Source organism: Nerophis lumbriciformis, linkage group LG01 (genome assembly GCF_033978685.3).
Source record: "Nerophis lumbriciformis linkage group LG01, RoL_Nlum_v2.1, whole genome shotgun sequence".
NCBI lineage: Eukaryota > Metazoa > Chordata > Actinopteri > Syngnathiformes > Syngnathidae > Nerophis > Nerophis lumbriciformis.
Genome location: NC_084548.2, coordinates 38,370,118 through 38,391,064, shown reverse-complemented (window position 1 = coordinate 38,391,064; position 20,947 = coordinate 38,370,118). Strand labels below are relative to the sequence as shown.

General features: G+C 38.8%; 1 protein-coding gene across 2 annotated transcripts in view; it reads right to left on the bottom strand.

Annotated features, from left to right (window-relative positions):
* The window catches only part of samd10b (sterile alpha motif domain containing 10b), a 144,749-nt gene that overhangs the window by 36,856 nt on the left and 86,946 nt on the right, over positions 1–20,947 (bottom strand). Inside the window, exon 3 of one of the 2 annotated variants that reach the window (XM_061980909.2) lies at positions 11,218–11,386. The exons of the other annotated variant lie outside the window; for it this stretch is intronic. Coding sequence (XP_061836893.1) covers positions 11,218–11,386 — 169 coding nt within the window. The remainder of the gene's footprint in view (positions 1–11,217; positions 11,387–20,947) is intronic. 2 annotated transcript variants of the gene reach the window in all.

The window sequence follows — 20,947 nt, the reverse complement described above, 5'->3', positions numbered from 1 at the left end:
TGTTTCTGGGTTAACAGTAACTTGCCGTGTCACGTTTACGTTCATGTTAAGCGTAGAGTATAACACTGTTTATGCACTTCATTTTCGACTCCTGGCTCACCAATGTCACATCTTCACCTTGGTGAGGCTTTGGGGTGAGCGATATTAAAAGACAACAGCGGTACCAACATAGCAGGACTCGATGGGACTCGGCACACCTCTTCAATCATCAATCAATTAAAGTTTATTATATAGAATGCCGTAGTCTCGTGGGGTCAGTAATGATGTAGTCTCGCGTGAGAGGACGTGACACGGGAAACAACTGATTAATTCAAACATTCACCAAAATTAAACTAAGGCAAAAATAAGCAAAAAACATATTAAAATATCAAAATCTGGAGGCACTCGCAGGCTATATTGAAGAGTGCTTTGCTGATATCTTGAATTCCATCGAAAAGAGGCTAATTTGTTTGGATGACCGCCTCGCACAAGGTGTTCCACAAGGAGTTCCATGCCATCCGAGAGACTTTGGACTTCGGACAACAACAGGTCGTTTCTCTTGCCGAAGAGAACACTGCTCTTTGTGACTCTGTGAAATCGCTCACCGACAGAGTGGCACAACTCACCCGGGAAAACAAGACCATGAGGGAGAAGATGCTGGACCTCCAGGCGAGATGCATGAGGGACAATCTGGTCTTTGCGGGCATACTGAAAAAGACCGCGGAAGATCCAGAGGAAACCACGATGTCCTTTATGGAACACCGGCTCAAGCTTCCAGCGGACTCCATCAGAAACATCACCTTCCACCGCGTCCACCGGCTTGGAGCTAAAAAGCCGGAGAATAGGAGGCCGAGACCCATCGTGGCAAAATCTGAACACTTCCAGCAGAAGGAGCAGGTGAGCTGAAGGGATCCAACTTCAGCATTAACGACCAGTTCCCCAAGCAGATCCTCGACAGACGGCGCCATCTGTTCCCACTTTGTAAGAAGTTTATCGCCGAGGGATGCTGCTGCTGTCATCACGGTGGATAAAGTTTTTATCAACGGTCAACTTTACCGCGATCTGGAAGCCTCGCCGTGGCTGTATTATTGACATCTGAAGCACGGTAAATGTTGTATATTTTTTTCCTTATGTCTAATTCCCTCTTTCTTTCTTTTCTCTCTTTCACAATACGCATGTGCATCATGATAGCGCTCACGTAAACACCAACCGCTCTCTTTCAGAGAATCATTAGCTATGTTTATTATTTTTCTTTCTTGTTTTCCTTTTTATTTCACTTATTTCTCGTCTTGTCAAATCCATCACTCTCTTCTTTTTTCTTTTCTATGTTTTTGTTTTTCCCTTTCTATTTCTCCACCTGTTATGTGGCCCCTTGTCGTTGTCAGCATTTATCACAATTAAATTACACACACTCACAATTCTCTACTGATACATGCATAACAACTATACACATTTACTCACTTGGCACATCTAAATATATGCATGATAGGCTCACATTTACAAACAGCTATGCATTGCTTACACATAAAGTATGTACATACATCCACACACTTAGTTACAGTCTAGTTTAGTATGTCCTCTATACCAGAGGTCCTCAAGCACCGGTCCGGAGACCGGTACCGGTCCTTGCCGCATTTGCTACCAGGCCGTACAGAAACATTAATTTAATAACTACCACATTTTCTCTGACTTAACTTTCGCATGTCCCACTAAACACACCAATATGCTTGTTAATATATCAACTCCTTTATATCACAACTTCAGCGCTATAGTGAGTTGATTTTTCATGCTAATTTTTTTGCTGTTTTTATCTGCCTCACGTGGGAAGCCGGTCAGTGAAAATAATGCATACATTAAACCTGTCCCTGGTGGAAAATAGGTTGTGGACACCTCCACAATACAATTTGTCACATGGAACGTGCGTGGGGTCGGGTCCAGAGAAATAAATATTACAATTCTTAATAATTTGAAGAAAATGTAAGCAGACATTGCTTTGTTACAAGAGACTCACCTCTCCAAGTCTGATACCCCAAAGCTACAATCACCACAATACCCACACACATACTTAGCTAGTTACAACTCCAAACAGAGAGAAAAAAACGTTCTCATTAGTAGAAAGGTTAACTTTACACTCCACAAATACACATTTCTCTCTTCAAGACACAATCTTACTCATTGATAAATTCAGTTATATTTAAGATTACTCCATCAACTGGTCCAAATCTATTGTGTTACCTATTAATTTAGACTTTTAGAGCTCCTCATCGACTCTACTGCACAAAGGTAACATTATTAATATATTTTCCACCTTGTCAGATCTGCTTGAATTACTCCCCAATCTTAAAATCGATTGAGGATTATCTGGCGCGTTGGAAGACACTGCCCATCTCACTTATGGGAAGGGTTTCTACTGTGAAAATGATGGTCCTGCCTCAGTTTGATTATTTAATTTCAACCAGTGTGTACCCTGCCTTCCGTCCGAATGCAGCTGAGATAGGCTCCAGCACACCCCGCGACCCTGAAAGGGACAAGCAGTAGAAAATGGATGGATGGATGGATGGATTCCCACCAAACCTTCTCAAATTTGGTTTGAATCAGTAGACTAACACATCAATCAGTTTCTTTGGAAAAGTAAACCAGCACGAATCAGCCTTAACACATTACAAAAACCCAAGGAATATGGGGGTCTAGAACTCCCAAATGTTTCCCATTCAATCAATCAATCAATCTTTATTTATATAGCCCTAAATCACAAGTGTCTCAAAGGGCTGCACAAGCCACAACGACATCCTCGGTACAAAGCCCACATACGGGCAAGGAAAAACTCACCCCAGTGGGACGTCGATGTGAATGACTATGAGAAACCTTGGAGAGGACCGCATATGTGGGTAACCCCCCCCCCTCTAGGGGAGACCGAAAGCAATGGATGTCGAGTGGGTCTGACATAATATTGTGAGAGTCCAGTCCATAGTGGATCCAACATAATAGTAAGAGTCCAGTCCATAGTGGGGCCAGCAGGACACCATCCCGAGCGGAGACGGGTCAGCAGCGCAGAGATGTTCCCAGCCGATGCACAGGCTGGTCCACCCCGGGTCCCGACTCTGGACAGCCAGCACTTCATCCATGGCCACCGGACCTGTGCCCCCCCCCCCCTCAAGAAAAAGGGGAGCAGAGGAGAAAAGAAAAGAAACGGCAGATCAACTGGTCTAACAGGGGGGCTATTTAAAGGCTAGAGTATACAAATGAGTTTTAAGATGGGACTTAAATGCTTCTACTGAGGTAGCATCTCTAATTGTTACCGGGAGGGCATTCCATAGTACTGGAGCCCGAATAGAAAACGCTCTATAGCCCGCAGACTTTTTTTGGGCTCTGGGAATCACTAATAAGCCGGAGTTCTTTGAACGCAGATTTCTTGCCGGGACATATGGTACAATGCAATCGACAAGATAGGACGGAGCTAGACTGTGTAGTATTTTATACGTAAGTAGTAAAACCTTAAAGTCACATCTTAAGTACACAGGAAGCCAGTGCAGGTGAGCCAGTATAGGCGTAATATGATCAAACTTTCTTGTTCTTGTCAAAAGTCTAGCAGCCGCATTTTGTACCAACTGTAATTTTTTAATGCTAGACATAGGGAGACCCGAAAATAATACGTTACAGTAGTCGAGACGAGACGTAACGAACGCATGAATAATGATCTCAGCGTCGCTAGTGGATAAAATAGAACGAATTTTAGCGATATTACGGAGATGAAAGAAGGCCGTTTTAGTAACACTCTTAATGTGAGATTCAAACGAGAGAGTTGGGTCGAAGATAATACCCAGATTCTTTACTGATTCGCCTTGTGTAATTGTTTGGTTGTCAAATGTTAAGGTGGTATTATTAAATAAATGTCGGTGTTTAGCAGGACCGATAATCAGCATTTCCGTTTTCTTGGCGTTGAGTTGCAAGAAGTTAGCGGACATCCATTGTTTAATTTCATTAAGACACGCCTCCAGCTGACTACAATCCGGCGTGTTGGTCAGCTTTAGGGGCATGTAGAGTTGAGTGTCATCAGCATAACAATGAAAGCTAACACCGTATTTGCGTATGATGTCGCCTAGCGGCAGCATGTAAATACTAAAGAGTGCAGGGCCAAGAACCGAACCCTGAGGAACTCCGCACGTTACCTTAACATAGTCCGAGGTCACATTATTATGGGAGACGCATTGCATCCTGTCAGTAAGATAAGAGTTAAACCACGACAAAGCTAAGTCTGACATACCAATACGTGTTTTGATACGCTCTAATAAAATATTATGATCGACGGTATCGAAAGCAGCGCTAAGATCAAGAAGCAGCAACATAGATGACGCATCAGAATCCATCGTTAGCAGTAGATCATTAGTCATTTTTGCGAGGGCTGTCTCCGTAGAGTGATTTGCACTGAAACCGGATTGAAAAGGTTCACAGAGATTGTTAGACACTAAGTGTTCATTTAGCTGCTGTGCGGTCGGTAAACACCGGTCGGTAGTTTACCATGAGGTCAGGATCAAGGTTAGGTCTTTTGAGCAGAGGATGAATAACCGCTTTCTTGAATGCTAGGGGAACAGTGCCAGAGGAAAGTGATAAGTTTATAATATTTAGCACTGATGGACCTAATAATACAAAAAGCTCCTTGCAAATAAACTACTATACATATTAAAATAGATCAATCCCAACTTATTAGATCATTTATGGTTAGATATTGAACAATCACTTAGCGAGGAGATCCCAATTTCTAACTTGCACTTTATTAGCCAAATTATACGAAAACACAATTGCTTTAAAAGTATTAGTATACGCATTACCTTAACAGCTTAGTGGGAATTTTTGAAAATAACTAGGTCCCCACTCACTCCCTGCCAATTTACGCCTGATTTTCTGCTTAGCAAGAAACCATTGAACTTTCTACCATGTATAATAAGGGAGTCAGATGCCTCGGAGATATCATCAATGGAAACAGGTTTATCTCTTTTAAAGGTTTAATAACACAGTATGCAATAAATCCTAACACATTCCTAGAATATATACAAAATCAAATCTGTAAGATTTACCAAAACAACATGGGAAATGAATCCCACTACCGTTAATTTTTTCAAAATATCTGCCCCCAAACTTTATCCAAATGATATGCTTTATTATCAAAAATAGATAACACAACAGGTATCCCAGCTTCCAAATGGCACTCAGATGCATCCACAGGCTGTGACCCAGAATTCTGGAAAAAAATATGCCTCAATACTTCTCGTTTGATTAAGAATCAAAATTTACGGCTGATTCAGCTCAAGTTTACTTATATAGCCCACAAATGTCTCAAAGGTTAGCACAAGCCAACACGGCATCTTCTGCTCAGATCCCACATCAGGGCAAGAAAAGCTGAACCCAATGGGAACAACGAGAAACCTTGGAAAGGATGGCAGATGTAGGGACCCCACCTTGGGGGACTGGTGCAATGAATGCCGAGTGGATACAGTTAATAACGTAAAGGTTCATAGTGAGGCCAACAGTGGATCCTCTTGTATGTAGACTTCATGCTAACGAGGCACATTGCTAAGTTGAGTTGAGTTGAGTTGAGTTTGTGTTTATTTCGAACATGCATGCATACAACACGATACATCAATTTCCAGGGAAGATGATCTCTGCTGTTGCGCTTCTTTGCACTTTCATGATTTTCAACCTATTTCTGTGATTTTTCTATAACACATTTTCCTCTTTTCTTTGATTAATTTTATTAAAATGAGGAAGATGTTAACGCATTTTGCAACATGCATATTCAGGCATGTGAGGTTGAAAAAAAGAGGAACATTTCTCTTGGCAGGATGTGCTGCCGACCCCTAAATACAATTTTTAGAATCAAGACTACATTTCCTGCAATTAAATGGATTTCTACAGTATATTTTACCTTAGATTTATTCTCACCTACAAACTTCTTTTGGCTGTCTTTTTGACACTTAATGTACCACAACATTTTAAAAGAGCCATATAAATATTTAATATTTATGAATATATAATATCAATAAATACATAAAGTTAGGGAGATTACATAATCAGCTTTGGGAATAGACATACATCATTGAAAGCTGGACAAACTATTTTTAAAACAAGTGTTACAATTATATCCCAGCAGTTATTAAAGTCTCAGTTTTCACAGTGATTATTTATTTACATTTATCTTTTTCATATTCAAAATATGTAATTAAAGCCAACAGACAAAATATCGAACAGAAGATACGCCAAAAGACAAATGCTGTAACTGTTTATCTTAATTTTGCAGTTCAAGTTGCAGTTTATATCTACTATAAATAATAGATAGTTGCTTCATGAAATTATCATCACTTAACCTGTAAAGCATTGATTGTCTTCTGAATGGGAACGAACTTGTGTTTCGATCCAGCAACATGATCGTCAAGTGCCAAAAGGCCACGTTTTCCATCATTGTTTTTCCTTGCAGAAAATCTTACATTTCGCAAAGCCAGGTTTATCAATCTTGTCAAACAGAAGACTTAGTTGAATTTTATCAACTGTTTTCTCCAGCCAAGACCAGCGTCAGTGACTCACGCATCAATTTTCCAAACATCAGACTTTTAGTTAACTTTTGTCATGTTTGGCCTTTGTTTACAATGAGTTTGCAACCTCCCTTACTAACACAGCACTTTTAATGATAATGATGTTAAACGTTACTCAAGTCTGTGTTACCGTCTGTGGCATCATCGCCATCAGTCATCGAAACAAGAATAGCAGATACCAACGCTGGCAACATAACTTTAAGCCACAAAGGACGCGGTAGGCACAACAAAAGTGGTTGATGGACCAACTTCCTGAGTTGGAAGGTTGAAAACTTTGCAATGAACATATTATATTCGCCATGTTTGTTCAGCCTGCAACCTGGCTTGCTCCTAGCTTACTTGTATCTTAATATTTCTGGGACTTGTTAAAACTTGGAGAATAAACAAAATACCAACATTTTCTTTACATCATATCTTTTTATCAATCTTTCATTTAAAAAAAATGCGAAAGTGTTTTTTTGACTCGAAAATGAATGTTTAAAAACGCAGATTTCCACATTTTCTCTGACATTTCACATGTCTGCATATTGATGTGCTGTGCATGGATCTCTTCGATTTTTTTTTCTGCATGACCATAAAAGTAGACCAAGTTGTGATAAAACGATTAATTCAAAACATAAAATAGTGGCCCAAATATTAAAGTGAAAATTGAATAGCAACACGGATCCCCTCCGGCAGCTTGCTCTGCTGTGATGGTGTGCTTGCTGAGAGACAGTGAAAGACATGATTAAGTCTGGGTCACTGAACAAAAGATGATCCAGAGAAAGAATCCATCTCCAGGCTGTTGCTGGATCCACTATCCTTTAGTGAATGTGCAAGTATGAGGATTCATATGCAAAACATGTATAGATATCGGCCATATGCATCAGCAGCGACAACAATGCAGGCCTCATTCTGACAAAAAAATTGTTGCTAATAACACAGACAAATAGGAACATATTTGTAATTCAGCAAGTGAATACTTTAAGGACAATTGGATGTGCATCCTTCTACATTTACACTGGAAATGATCACATCCTGTAATCCCATCAATAAAACCACAATTAACTACAGCATATGCCTAACTACAGCCTCAATGGTACATAATTGATATTAAAATCTTAAAATTAAAATTGAGAGAACATGCTGACATGTTGCATTTGCAAATAAACATATTTGTCTCTGGATGAGGGATGTATTGTTTAAACATAGACGGCAATGACCCATCATTTTTCTCCGTTCCATGGCTTAGCTTTTCATCACCAAAAATAGTCTGCAGTTCTTTCATGACTACACATGAATGCCTTTAAAATCTGCTTTGGAGAGATTTGGCTGCAAACCTCCTTCCAGCTGAGCAACCTAAGCTGTAGAACCATAAACCAAGCTAAGCTGTGCAACCACATACCTTAAAATACAACGTGAAATACAAGAAATGGTAAACATTTTTATTTATGGTACTTATTTACAATGTCTGGTTAAATAGTATCCAGTGTTCATTTTGTTGACTAATAACTTTTGTTTGAGTTATTGTCAACAACCTATTTTCCCTGACAAAAATAAGACTATAACAAAACAAAACAAATGCACCTTGACGAAGACGATAACAAAATTAACTGACATTTTACTCAACAAATAAAAACAAGATGAAAATGTTGACAGAAAAGAAATCCCACCATATTTAATTTTGTCTTGTAGATGGTTGGGAAAAGTTGGGAATATATCCAAACACAGCTCTTTAACACCGTACATATGAAAGAGGGGCCAGGAGTTAGTTGCGAAGGAGACTTTTCCTTGTGAGATGAGGAATTTGGATTTCTCACGGCCAACCAGGTAGACTTGACAGATCTGCCTGGTTGGCCACGTCTATAAGACCAGCTGATAGGCAACGCATCACAGTGTTAAGGTGACCCCTCTGAAGAAGACTGCAGATGACAGTTGAAACATGTCAGGTGATCTAATATACCGAAAATATTGTCTGATTACAAGATATATATATATATATATATATATATATATATATATATATATATATATATATATATATATATATATATATATACATATACATACATGAGGACTCAACCAGAACATGTTATGAAATAAGTAACACAATATTTCAGCCAGCCAGAAAAATCCACCCGCTCTCATATTCCTCAACTGATATACTAGCATTTCTCTAGGTGCAAATATCACAGTATAGCATTACAAAACATCTCTGACAAAACACGATCGTAATGTAAGACATTTTTAGTTTGTTAATGTCAGGGTTTCGCCTAAAATGGCAAAATACCTCTGGCGGTGGGGGCGTGGTCGATATGATGTCATCACAGAATTTGCTATGATACGTATATTCATTGAAAAGGGATGTGAATATACATTTAAAACAAATCTGTTATTATTAAGTATAGTATTGGCATATATCCAGTATTTTTCGTACATATGGTTTTGTTGTATTTTTAAATTGTTGCTGCTTATTGTGCAATGTAATTTGTGGAGAATTTTTCTTTTTTTAGAGAGATATCTCCAATTCTTTTAGTGCCTTTTTCTGTAATAAAAACAATTGGCAACAAATTTAGCATGTATTTTTGGTGTTATTGGCGCCTGTAATCGTGTTTAGAGACTGTGTTTAGATTCTGTGGCGCCACGTCCGTGACAAAAAGTGAAGTGAAGTGAATTATATTTATATAGCGGGGTGTAGTGTTGGGGGGCATGGTACTTTTTTTTGTCACAAAAAAATACAATCATGCGTGCAAACGGACTGTATACCTGCAAACTGTATTGATCTATATTGATATTTAATGTAGTAACCAGAAATATTAACCAAAAAAAACAACCTTTTGTGCGAATGAGTGTGAATGAGGGGAGGGAGGTTTTTTGGGTTGGTGCACTAATTGTAAGTGTATCTTGTGTTTTTTGTGTTGATTTAATAAAAATTATTATTATTATTTTTTTATTTTTTATTTCTTGTGCGGCCTGGTACCAATCGATACACGGACCGGTACCGGGCCGCAGCTCGGTGGTTGGGGACCACTGCATTAGGACATTCAAAGAGGGCAAAATAAATCTGTCGTGGAAATTGTCGGGTTTGCTGCGGACACTTGAGCCCCGTAACAAGATTCCTTCACAAAACTATTTTACTAATACCGTGGTTCCTGTTTTGTACAACATGACAAAAGCCCAATTAGAGACAGCAGTGTCCGTAGCACCCGCTGCCACTCAGCCGCTAAAATGTACCACATAAGATGGGTGATTTATCAGGTGCATTTATTTTTTATTATTATTTTTTACAAGGTGCTGTTTTTGTTTTATATGGTGCCAAGTATACACAGTAGAAAACGTGGCAGGTATAGCTGCACCAGATACCCATCCATCCATCCATTTTCTACCGCTTGTCCCTTTCGGGGTCGCGGGGGGCGCTGGAGCCTATCTCAGCTGCATTCGGGCGGAAGGCGGGGTACCACCTGGACAAGTCGCAACCTCATCGCAGGGCCAACACAGATAGACAGACAACATTCACACTCACATTCACACACTAGGGCCGATTTAGTGTTGCCAATCAACCTATCCCCAGGTGCATGTCTTTGGAGGTGGGAGGAAGCCGGAGTACCCGGAGGGAACCCACGCAGTCACGGGGAGAACATACAAACTCCAAATTAATTTAAAAACTGTACATTTGAGTTGAAACAGAAATGTTGATAATTTTAATAAACTTAAGTTAAAAAAAAGCTTGGATATGTCTCTTTTTTTGTATTGAAAAAAAAATCTAACCATCCATCCATCCATCCATCTTCTTCCGCTTATCCGAGGTCGGGTCGCGGGGGCAGCAGCTTAAGCAGGGAAGCCCAGACTTCCCTCTCCCCAGCCACTTCGTCCAGCTCCTCCCGGGGGATCCCGAGGCGTTCCCAGGCCAGCCGGGAGAGATAGTCTTCCCAGCGTGTCCTGGGTCTTCCCCGTGGCCTCCTACCGGTCGGACGTGCCCGAAACACCTTCCTAGGGAGGCGTTCGGGTGGCATCCTGACCAGATGCCCGAACCACCTCATCTGGCTCCTGTCACTAAAATATTGAAACAAACCGAACCGTGAATTTTGTGTATCGTTGCATACTTAATATTTATGTATACATATAGGATAGTTATTTGTTTATTGTCCAGTGGTATACAGGTACAGAGAATTGCACTACATGAAGGCCAAATCTTTCTTTGTGTCTTTTTACCCGAGTGTACATTTTTGGTACTGTATTGATTTAAGGTAGAAAAGCGCTATACAAGTATAACCCATAATATATAATATTGTTTATTTATGGGATATTTATTTTTCTATATATTTTTATTTCTATGCATATCATATGGCACACTGCAATTTATTGAGATGAATGCCAAATGTTCTAAAATACTGTCTATAGTGGTTTTATTAGAAAGATAAAATGTTATAGAACGTAGTAGCGTATATATAATAAAAAAATAACATCACAGTTATTTGGCAGAGTAACTAATTATTCTTACGATGAGGTAACTGACTTACTAGCTCCATTACTTTTTGGGAAAATAAATAATTAATTACTTTTTTAAGGTAAGCTGACAAACACTGCTGCTAGTGGTGTATAAGGTTGACGGACGTCCTAGTTAAACAAGACCCCTTCCTGCCGTTCTTGTCATGCATGTTTTGAAGTGTACCTGTGATGGCGTGATGAGAGAAGGCTTCTACATAGGTCAGGTAGTTGTGAGGACAGTTTTTCTTAAGCCACTTGCAGACGTCCTGTTGAGTCCACAGCACCACAGGTTTGGACAGACTTGACAACGTTGGGCTGGTGTGATACACAGTAAACGCTTCACCTGGATGCAGCTGAAAACAAGCACACAACTTATTGTATAAGAGATGTTTGTAAGTGTGGAGTGTGTAGACACAAACACCAAATAAAAAAAAGCCAGGGAAAACATTTTTTATACTGTATTTGTAAAAGCAGGAACATCGCCCCAACAGTGCCCTTGATCTAGCTGCTTTTTAATTAAGCATTTATATACACTCGCCATCAGACACAACATTGTGTACACCTGCCCAATCCAACAAAAGCAGAGATAAGAATGCTGCCAAATAGTCACTTTTCACTAAGATAACAATGATCATTAAATCAATTTGCATTTATACATGTGGTGATTGTACATATTTATAAATTATTTAAAAATTATCTAAAATATTATTTGAATCTAAAAAATGCCTCACAATTTGGTGCAACAAACTGCACAAAATAGGTGAGATGGACATTTTAAGAACACATTTTGAAGTTAAACTAACACATTTTTAGTTAAGATGTGTTTGTACATAAAAGCAATTGATGTTGAAATATAGTTTAGTCGTAATAAAACAATTTTCACCTTTTCCATAAAAAAGGGAAACTACACATGTAGACTAATCCTGTACAAAGTGACACATCATTTCAACCATGTGTTCATACAGTGCAAATGTGTTTTACCAACTTTCCAAAGTGTCTGCCCGCACTGTCAGCCCTTTGTAAAAACTTGTATTGGCCCTCGGCATTATCAAAAAGATAACATGAATCCATTATTACAGAGCTATATTATCAAAATTGAAGTAGTATTACGCTAGATGTTACACTAATTTGCTTTGTCACCTAAAACACGAAGCTAAAATGTAAATGTTTTATTTAGATAATTTAGCATAAACTGACCTGATTGGTTTTAGCATCTTTAATACACATAGGGCCTGATCTACTAAAGGTTTACATGTATTAAAACTAAGGCTGTCAAGTGATTAATTTAAAAAAATAAGATAAATCCCACCCTTGACCTGTAATTAATCATGATTAATCATGATTGATCACGGGTTATTATTTGCTTGCATAAATAAAATTTGCTTAAGAAAATACCCCAATATTTGGAAATAAATGCAATTTGGTAGTAAGAATGTCATACAGGAACTTTTTTTTAATGTTTTACTGAACTGCAAGTCATTGATTTGCTCAAAACTTGGTGACAGTAAGTATAGCAAAAATTCAATGCACATTTTGAATGTCTCTGCAATAACATAGCAAACTGGGTACAGATGTAAAGTATATTAATAGATAATGTAATAAAGAGGTCCATAAACAACTTTACTTAGTGCACCATTAACATGGTCACTACTGCATAGCTTCTCTTTAAATCAGATAAATCACACCCTTGACCTGTAACTAATCATGATTAATCACATGATTAATCACATAATTAACCATGATTAATCACGGGTTATTATTTGCTTGCATGAATAAAATTTGCTTAAGAAAATACCTCAATATTTGGAAATAAATGCAATTCTTCTCTTGTTATATTCTTATTTTTACTGTTATATTTTTATTCTTATTGTTGCTTTTTATTTTTAATCTTATTGTTATATTTTCTATTTTATTTCCATTTATACCCCCATTATTTACATTTTACTTTTTAAATTTCGATCTCAATTCTGTACAATGCTGCTGGAATTTTAATTTTCCTGAGGGAACTCTCCTGAAGGAATCAGAAAAGTACTATCCATCTATTTACAAATGCATTTACACTTCCTTAGTTTAAACAAATGTAAGCCATTTTTTATTTTGTTGGACCAGATGTGACGTGTCGTGCTATTATTGTGCGGCCGAAAGTGGTGTGTGTGTGTGTGTGTGTGTGTTTGTGTGTGTGTGTGCGTGTGTGTGAGACAGAGAAGGTGCCTTGATGGGAAGCCAGTGTGTTGACGAGAGACGTGACGGTTGCCAAAAAAAAGAAGGTGCCTCATGATTCCCTTCTTATGGTCTGTCTTTCCATCTGGCGTTCATCTAATTGCTAACTCTCGATTGCACAAACAAGTTTATTTACTTTTTCAGATGACAGCGCTGATCTCATTTTTGTAAAAACTACCTCTAGTTTGTACGGCGTTAGTTGGCGACATGAACGACATCTTGCAGTGTCCTTCGTGCGGTGGATGTCCATTTCAAAAAGACATTGTTTAATTTATCTGTGGTAAACGCAGATAAACTCAGCCAACAGAGTTTGTTGTCCTCTGCTGTCCATGTAGCATCCATGCTTGCAGCGGAATCCTTTTGTTCATGTTTCGCTTTAAGATGCTAATTTAAACTTGATGATAAAAAAAAAAAGAAGTTTGTCGCTTCAATACTAACTAATTACCTCAGTTTTATCTAACGGTCCATTGGAGTTTGTTTTAAAAGGCGCAGAGCACATCGCTGTAAATATCATTACACGGGCGTGTGATGTAATCACTGCCTGTGCACTGCAATATTTTGTCCAATAATTAAAATTAATTAACGTTGACAGCCCTAATTAAAACACATGCAAACTTGATAGCACTCACAAAGCTGATCTACTAAAACTGTGTGCAGAGGATTGTGTCTCTTCCATCCATCTATTTTCTACCGCTTATTCCCTTTGGGGTCGCGGGGGGCGCTGGAGCCTATCTCAGCTACAATCGGGCGGAAGGCAGGGTACACCCTGGACAAGTCGCCACCTCATCGCAGGGCCAACACAGATAGACAGACAACATTCACACTCACATTCACACAATAGGGCCAATTTAGTGTTACCAATCAACTTATCCCCAGGTGCATGTCTTTGGAGGTGGGAGTGTGTCTCTTAAATGAGCAAAATAAGCGGCGCAATCCATTTAGCTTGTCCGTCTTCAAGAATATGCAGAATATATGCTAATCATCAGAATGCCTTACTAGGAGGATACAATGTTAATTTAATTATTTAGCACATGCAGTGTGATTTATCAAGATTAAAACTCAACTGCAAGGGCTATTTTGCATCTTTAGTTAGCACGTCCAAAAAGTGTGTGCAAACTGACACAGTTACACACACAACTGTGAGAAAGAAGGCGGTTGGGTTGTAGCTTCATCCTATGAATCCTATGACCTACCCAGTGGCCTTGTGGTTAGAGTGTCCGCCCTGAGATCGGTAGGTTGTGAGTTCAAACCCCGGCCGAGTCATACCAAAGACTATAAAAATGGGACCCATTACCTCCCTGCTTGGCACTCAGCATCAAGGGTTGGAATTGGGGGTTAAATCACCAACATTCTTCCCGGGCGCAGCCACCACTGCTGCTCACTGCTCCTCTCACCTCCCAGGGGGTGAACATGGGGATGGGTCAAATGCAGAGGACAAATTTGACCACACCTAGTGTGTGTGACAATCATTGGTACTTTAACTTTAACTTAAGAATGCTTGTCAACATACACGAACTGTCAAAAATTTTAATATTATACATATTGTCTATTAAAAATATAATTTTATAACAGTATAGCTGCTGAAGCTGATTGAAACAAATTAAATAGATGCACTGTGGTTTCTGCTGCTGGCTTTTTTTTATGACATCTGTTTTTTTCCAACAGAATATATCTTAACTTATTGCCTAAATGAAAATAATGTTTTGCAATATGTAGAATTTTCTTGTATCTGGAGCACACACAAGCAGTTAGTGTCAGGCTCTATCTGAACGCACCTTCAGAGTGCAAAAAAAAAAAAAAAGGTTTCCATTAAAGAAGCACCGGAGGACTGCCTCTAAAAAGCCCAGAAAAAAATTGGTAAATGTCTGCTGTTTGTTTGAAAACATAGCAAAATGCCACAGGTGGGAGCATAATAACATGAATGTGCAGTACATGATCAAGTGTCTCCGTACACACAAAAACCTCATTTAAATAAGGCGGTCTGCACCACTTTTCAACTGTACACAAAGTGTTAGTAGCTCACACACCCACTAATAGCACACACAATTTTATAGTTAGAACATGCTCTTTAGTGCCTGGTATTTATCTATGGGCCTGATCTACTAAATCTCATGTATATGCAGAGTGTATGCTTATTACTAGAACGCCCACAATTCAGGGAGGAGGAGATGCAACTATAATATTTTAGTAACTGTTTGCGGTCGCTGTTTTTGTGTCAATAGTTAGCACGTCTGGAAAGTCCACGTAAACTGGCACAGTTACGCACAAATGGCTGTGAAAAGGAAGCGATAATGCTGCAAAGACAGACAATTGAGAGAGAATCCTCTGTCCGTGTGCATGTCAACATATTTGGACAGTCATAAATTAGAATATTAGACATATTGGTTGTTGGCAGGTGGTTTTTTTAATAGTTTTTGTTTTTTTATACAATAGTTACTTTAGGAGATATATTATTGTCTCCTATATGAAAAAACGTGTTCAAACATAAATTTTCTTGCGTCTGAATCGTTCCAGCCTAATCTGACTCTCGCCAGATCCTTGTAGTTCGCTGAGCTCCACACACAAGGATCTGGGAGTTCTCAATAGGAGATGTATTTCAGAAAGCGGGCCCTTGTAAAAAAAATCATTGTATGTGATGAGATAAACCACTTGTCAGTTATCTTGAATGACGTGCTACTTCAACCACTCACATCCAAATCAACCTGTGACGCTGATGAGAGCGACGCTGGGAAAAACATCCCAGCCACCAATAAATGCCTTCAAAACGTTCTCAGTTCATCTTTTAAAGAATTAATATTCGATAGATTCGACAAAACAGTTGCAATAGCAGAATCAATGTCAGCACACGATGCAGCGAGGGCTGCATTGTTGTTTGAATCAATCAGTCGCTTTGGCCCTACGTCACATTTATGAAATCCCGCCCGGCGACCCTGATTGGTTCATTATTTTTTGCTATCTGGAAGGAGTTTGCAATGCCTTCAAACCCAAATCCTTGTGTGGAGCTCAGCGAACTACAAGGGTCTGGCGAGAGTCAGGTTAGTTCCAGCCCACCACCGGAGTTATTGCTGGTAGTTTTGCAAAACAGATTCTGTTGTCTAGATCGCACTTCAATACAGCCCAAAAAGGCAGTACAAATTATGTTTGTGTGCTCCATATTCAACAACATAATGAAACAACACAGGTTGGAGCATATGAAATCAGTAGGGAAAATAGTGAATATAGGGAAATGAGTGTCCCCATAAAAATATGGATTTAAATACGGTGATCTTTATCACTTTTTCACGTATCAATTGCGCATGCAGTCTAACTAGATCACCCGCAACACCTCGAACAACAGTACACACAAGGGGTGTGGGAAAAATTTGATTCGAATTCGAATCGCAATTCTCACTTTGTGCGATTCAGAATCGATTCTCATTTTTAAAAAAGTGATTTTTTATTGATTTATTTATTTTTAAATTAAAAAAAAAAAAGTTTTTATTTTTTTAATTAATCAATCCAACAAAACAATACACAGCAATACCATAACAATGCAATCCAATTCCAAAACCAAACCCGACCCAGCAACACTCAGAACTGCAATAAACAGAGCAATTGAGAGGAGACACAAACACGACACAGAACAAACCAAAAGTAGTGAAACAAAAATGAATATTATCAACAACAGTATCAATGTTAGTTACAATTTCAACATAGCAGTGATTAAAAATCCCTCATTGACATTATCATTAGACATTTATAAAAATAAAAAATAAAGAACAATAGTGTGACAGTGGCTTTCACTTGCATCGCATCTCATAAGCTTGACAACACACTGTGTCCAATATTTTCATAAAGATAAAATAAGTCATATTTTTGGTTCATTTAATAGTTAAAACAAATTTACATTATTGCAATAAGTTGATAAAACATTGTCCTTTACAATTATAAAAGCGTTTTACAAAAATCTACTACTCTGCTTGCATGTCAGCAGACTGGAGTAGATCCTGCTGAAATCCTATGTATTGAATGAATCGGGAAATAATCGTCTTTGACTCGAGGATCGTGTTGAATTGAAAAAAAAAAAAGATTTTGAATCGAATCGTGACCCCAAGAATCGATATTGAATCGAATCGTAGGACACCCAAAGATTCACAGCTCTAGTACACACAATTGTATTTTTTGCACACGCTATTTAGCACTTATTACTTCAGATTTTAGTAGCTCCTTAGTAGACCCGGTCAGGACGTGGACTTTGGTGCAGCTTACTGCAAGGATTTCGCAGATCGCTGTGAGGAATGTTTTCCCGTGGTGCAAACGGACTATTGCAGACTTCGGAAGAAGGTATTAACATGTTCAATCTCGACTATAAAAAGAACAAACAAAAGGCGCACACAAGGCGAAGACACAAACTCGGCGCAGGGTACAAAAACTAACACTTAAACAGACATGAAACAAAACTACATTTACTGTGACATGAAACTATGGCATGGACCGAGCAAAAACAAGATATCCAACATGGGCAGAGCAAGAGATGAATAATGTAATCAGCGTAGCAAGAGCAATGTCAGGAGTGATTTCGCCAGGCTGACTACCTGGCAACTACAGGCTTAAATAGTTATGTCATGATTGACAACAGGTGCGAGTGTCCGAACACCAGCAGCAGGTGAAAATCATGCCACCATGGCAACCAAAACAAACAAGAGTGCATCAAAAAACAGGAACTAATAGAGTCCAAAAACCAACAGAACATAACCAAACAAAACATGACAGAACCAAAATGTATCAACATGGCACCTCATGCCCTTTAACATTTCTCTATGCAGCCGTCTGTAAAAAAAAGAAGAACACATGTATATTCTAAATATACATTATATTCCCAACTCTTGCCTGTGTCATATTGAACTCCTCAGCTCCTCCTTTGTTATAATGTCCCTCATTTACGCATACAAAATCCATGGATTACCATACCAACTGAGCCAAGCATAAAACGTGAGAGTAACACCGAACTGCTGCCAAATATTCTACCTCATTACGCACTACATGTCATGGGGATTATTTAGGCAGACATGTCATGCAAACAAGTGCAGCATGCACGCACTTTTGCAGCTTAATATAAAATTCTGACCTGCGACCAGTTGGCAGACTTTTCAATACAGTCCATGTTAGACACTGATTAATAGGGCAGCTATGTTTTATATTAACAGACATGATAATTGGATCTGTTTCTCTATATTACACCTACTTAACCATCAGATCTAACACCAATCAACCCAATCAAGTAAAGGCCAGTCCACTCATTCCAAGGCTCAATTACTGACCTCCGCTGTAATTGATCATTGACAATACACACATACATCTATAAACTTCTCGTTGACGGCAACTGACTTGGAAAAGATTGAGTGTGAATGAGGGAAGATAAAAATACTCCCTGATATATGGACGTGGCCACATGTGTCTGCAGTGAAGCTGCAAGCATGCAAATGTATCCAATCAATGTAACAATCCTCATAATGAGGATTAATCACATTGTTTATTAGAGCAAGTGAGGCTTGCAAGTGCATGCAGGACAATCATCAGCTATTTGTTAACTTCAGACAACACTTTATTGCTGTGCTCTGTCTTCCTCTTCTTTTTTTGATTGATAGTTTGCATCTGAGTACAGTATCAAGTGTTTGGCAGCACACTGAAACTTAAAGTTCGATTGCATGAAGTTTAATAGAGACGTTAATTTACAATGTAACAAGCAAGGAGAGAAAATCATTTTAAAATGATTTTAAGTTGTCATGGAAGCCAACAAGATGAATGGTTTACATGTAGAGTTTGTTCAGTTTGCGTATTTTAGTTTAAGATTATGTACAGTAGGAAGGGGATTCATATGGCCCCATTCATTACGGTTTAACTATCTACTCTAGTGTTGAATATCTTAAAATGTGTTTTGTGGCAATTCCAACTTTGAAAACAGTGTCAGTTGCTATGTAGCTTGGCGCTTTTCATCATTTTTAACAGACTGCATTGCAAAAGGATTAACCCCGACCTTCCTTTCATGGAAGACCCACCCAGAAATAGGGCCATACAAATCCCTTCCCTACTGTACATATGTGGCAATAGATTGTCGTAGACATAATAAAGTATGTTTCAAAAGGGCAAACAAGAAACAAGACTTAAAGCATTAGACGAGATTGTTTGCCGGGGTACTTTATAGAAATGATGACCTTCATCGTGAAGAAACCTCGTACCAAAATGATAAGTTAGGAATCATTCTCCCATTCGTCTTTTCTCCGTGCCTCTCATTTCTCGGATGTTTTTCTGACCATTCATCACAGTGTATCTCATCTGGCCAGTTCTCTGTTGATCCTGTTCACACAACCCAAGACCTAATTCTGTCCAGTGGGAGGAGCTCCCTCATTCATTACATACACAGGGAGCAGCGGGGGAGAAGTGGGAATGAGGGGGGAGGGGGCGATTTTGAAGCTCAATATGGAGCGGAAATATAATGAGAAATGGAAGATAAGGACCATGAAACGGAAGATGGGCAGTATACAGTATGTACTGTGTACCTCATAAGTCATTCATTTAACCCTTAGGTTCATATTGTTATTGAGAAAGTCGGCATGCTAAAATGCTTATATAGTTGTCTTTCTGCATATAAAACAACATTTTTAGTAACTGCTTTTCTGCATAATGCTTCAAGTCATCTCTGTATAAAGAAAATTAATGTATGGAGGATTTTGAAATTATAGTATAGCAGAGGTGTGGACTCGAGTCACATGACTTGGACTCGAGTCAGACTCGAGTCATGAATTTGATGACTTTAGACTCGACTTGACAAAATGTAAAAAGACTTGCAACTCGACTTAGACTTTAACATCAATGACTTGTGACATCACTTGGACTTGAGCCTTTTGAATTGACATGACTTGACATGACTTGCTACTTTCCCCAAAACCCAAAGATGAAAAAGTTATTCGGGAGCGCTCCGTATTTTTCATTGTGTACTTGTCTATCAGCGTTGCGTGTGTCAGCTGGTGTGCGCTCAGTACAACAGCCAATCAAATTAGATCTACTTTGTTTTCATCACACAGCATTCATCCAATCAAATTGCAGGACAACCAACGAAGAAGACATGTCCAAACCACACGCCAGTGAACAAAAAATGATACCTAAAATAATTTCGTTTGGGTATAAAAATTACGAGGTGGTCAACACAAAACGGTTTGCAATATGCAACACATGCGGTTCGAAAATTACTGATGGAGAGGCAACAACTTCCAACTTCGTCCGGCATTTGAAGTTGCACAAAGAACGGTAAGTTTTGAATGTAAGATAACGTTTATTGGCTAAGTAACGTGACTTTTATTTGCTGTGTAGTTAAATCAGTGAGGCTGTAAACTCACTGCTAACGTTATAACGTTATTGCAAACACGGGAATCTGTTGCAGTTCACCTTATTCATACTTTTTGTTCAGTGATTTTTTTAAGCAGGGTTACGTTAGTCAATATATCACACGTAACGTTAGACGGCGGTCAGCAGCACCGCGTATTTTAGCCACCTAAAAAAAGACAAAAATAGTAAAATAAGTGGCAGTTAAAATGTATACTATATTATGAATATGTGTACCGTTTTAGCTAGCTTTCTGACATACTGTTGGTTGTTTACCTCAGTGGTCCCCAACCACCGGGCCACGGCCCGGTACTGGTCCGTGGATCGATTGG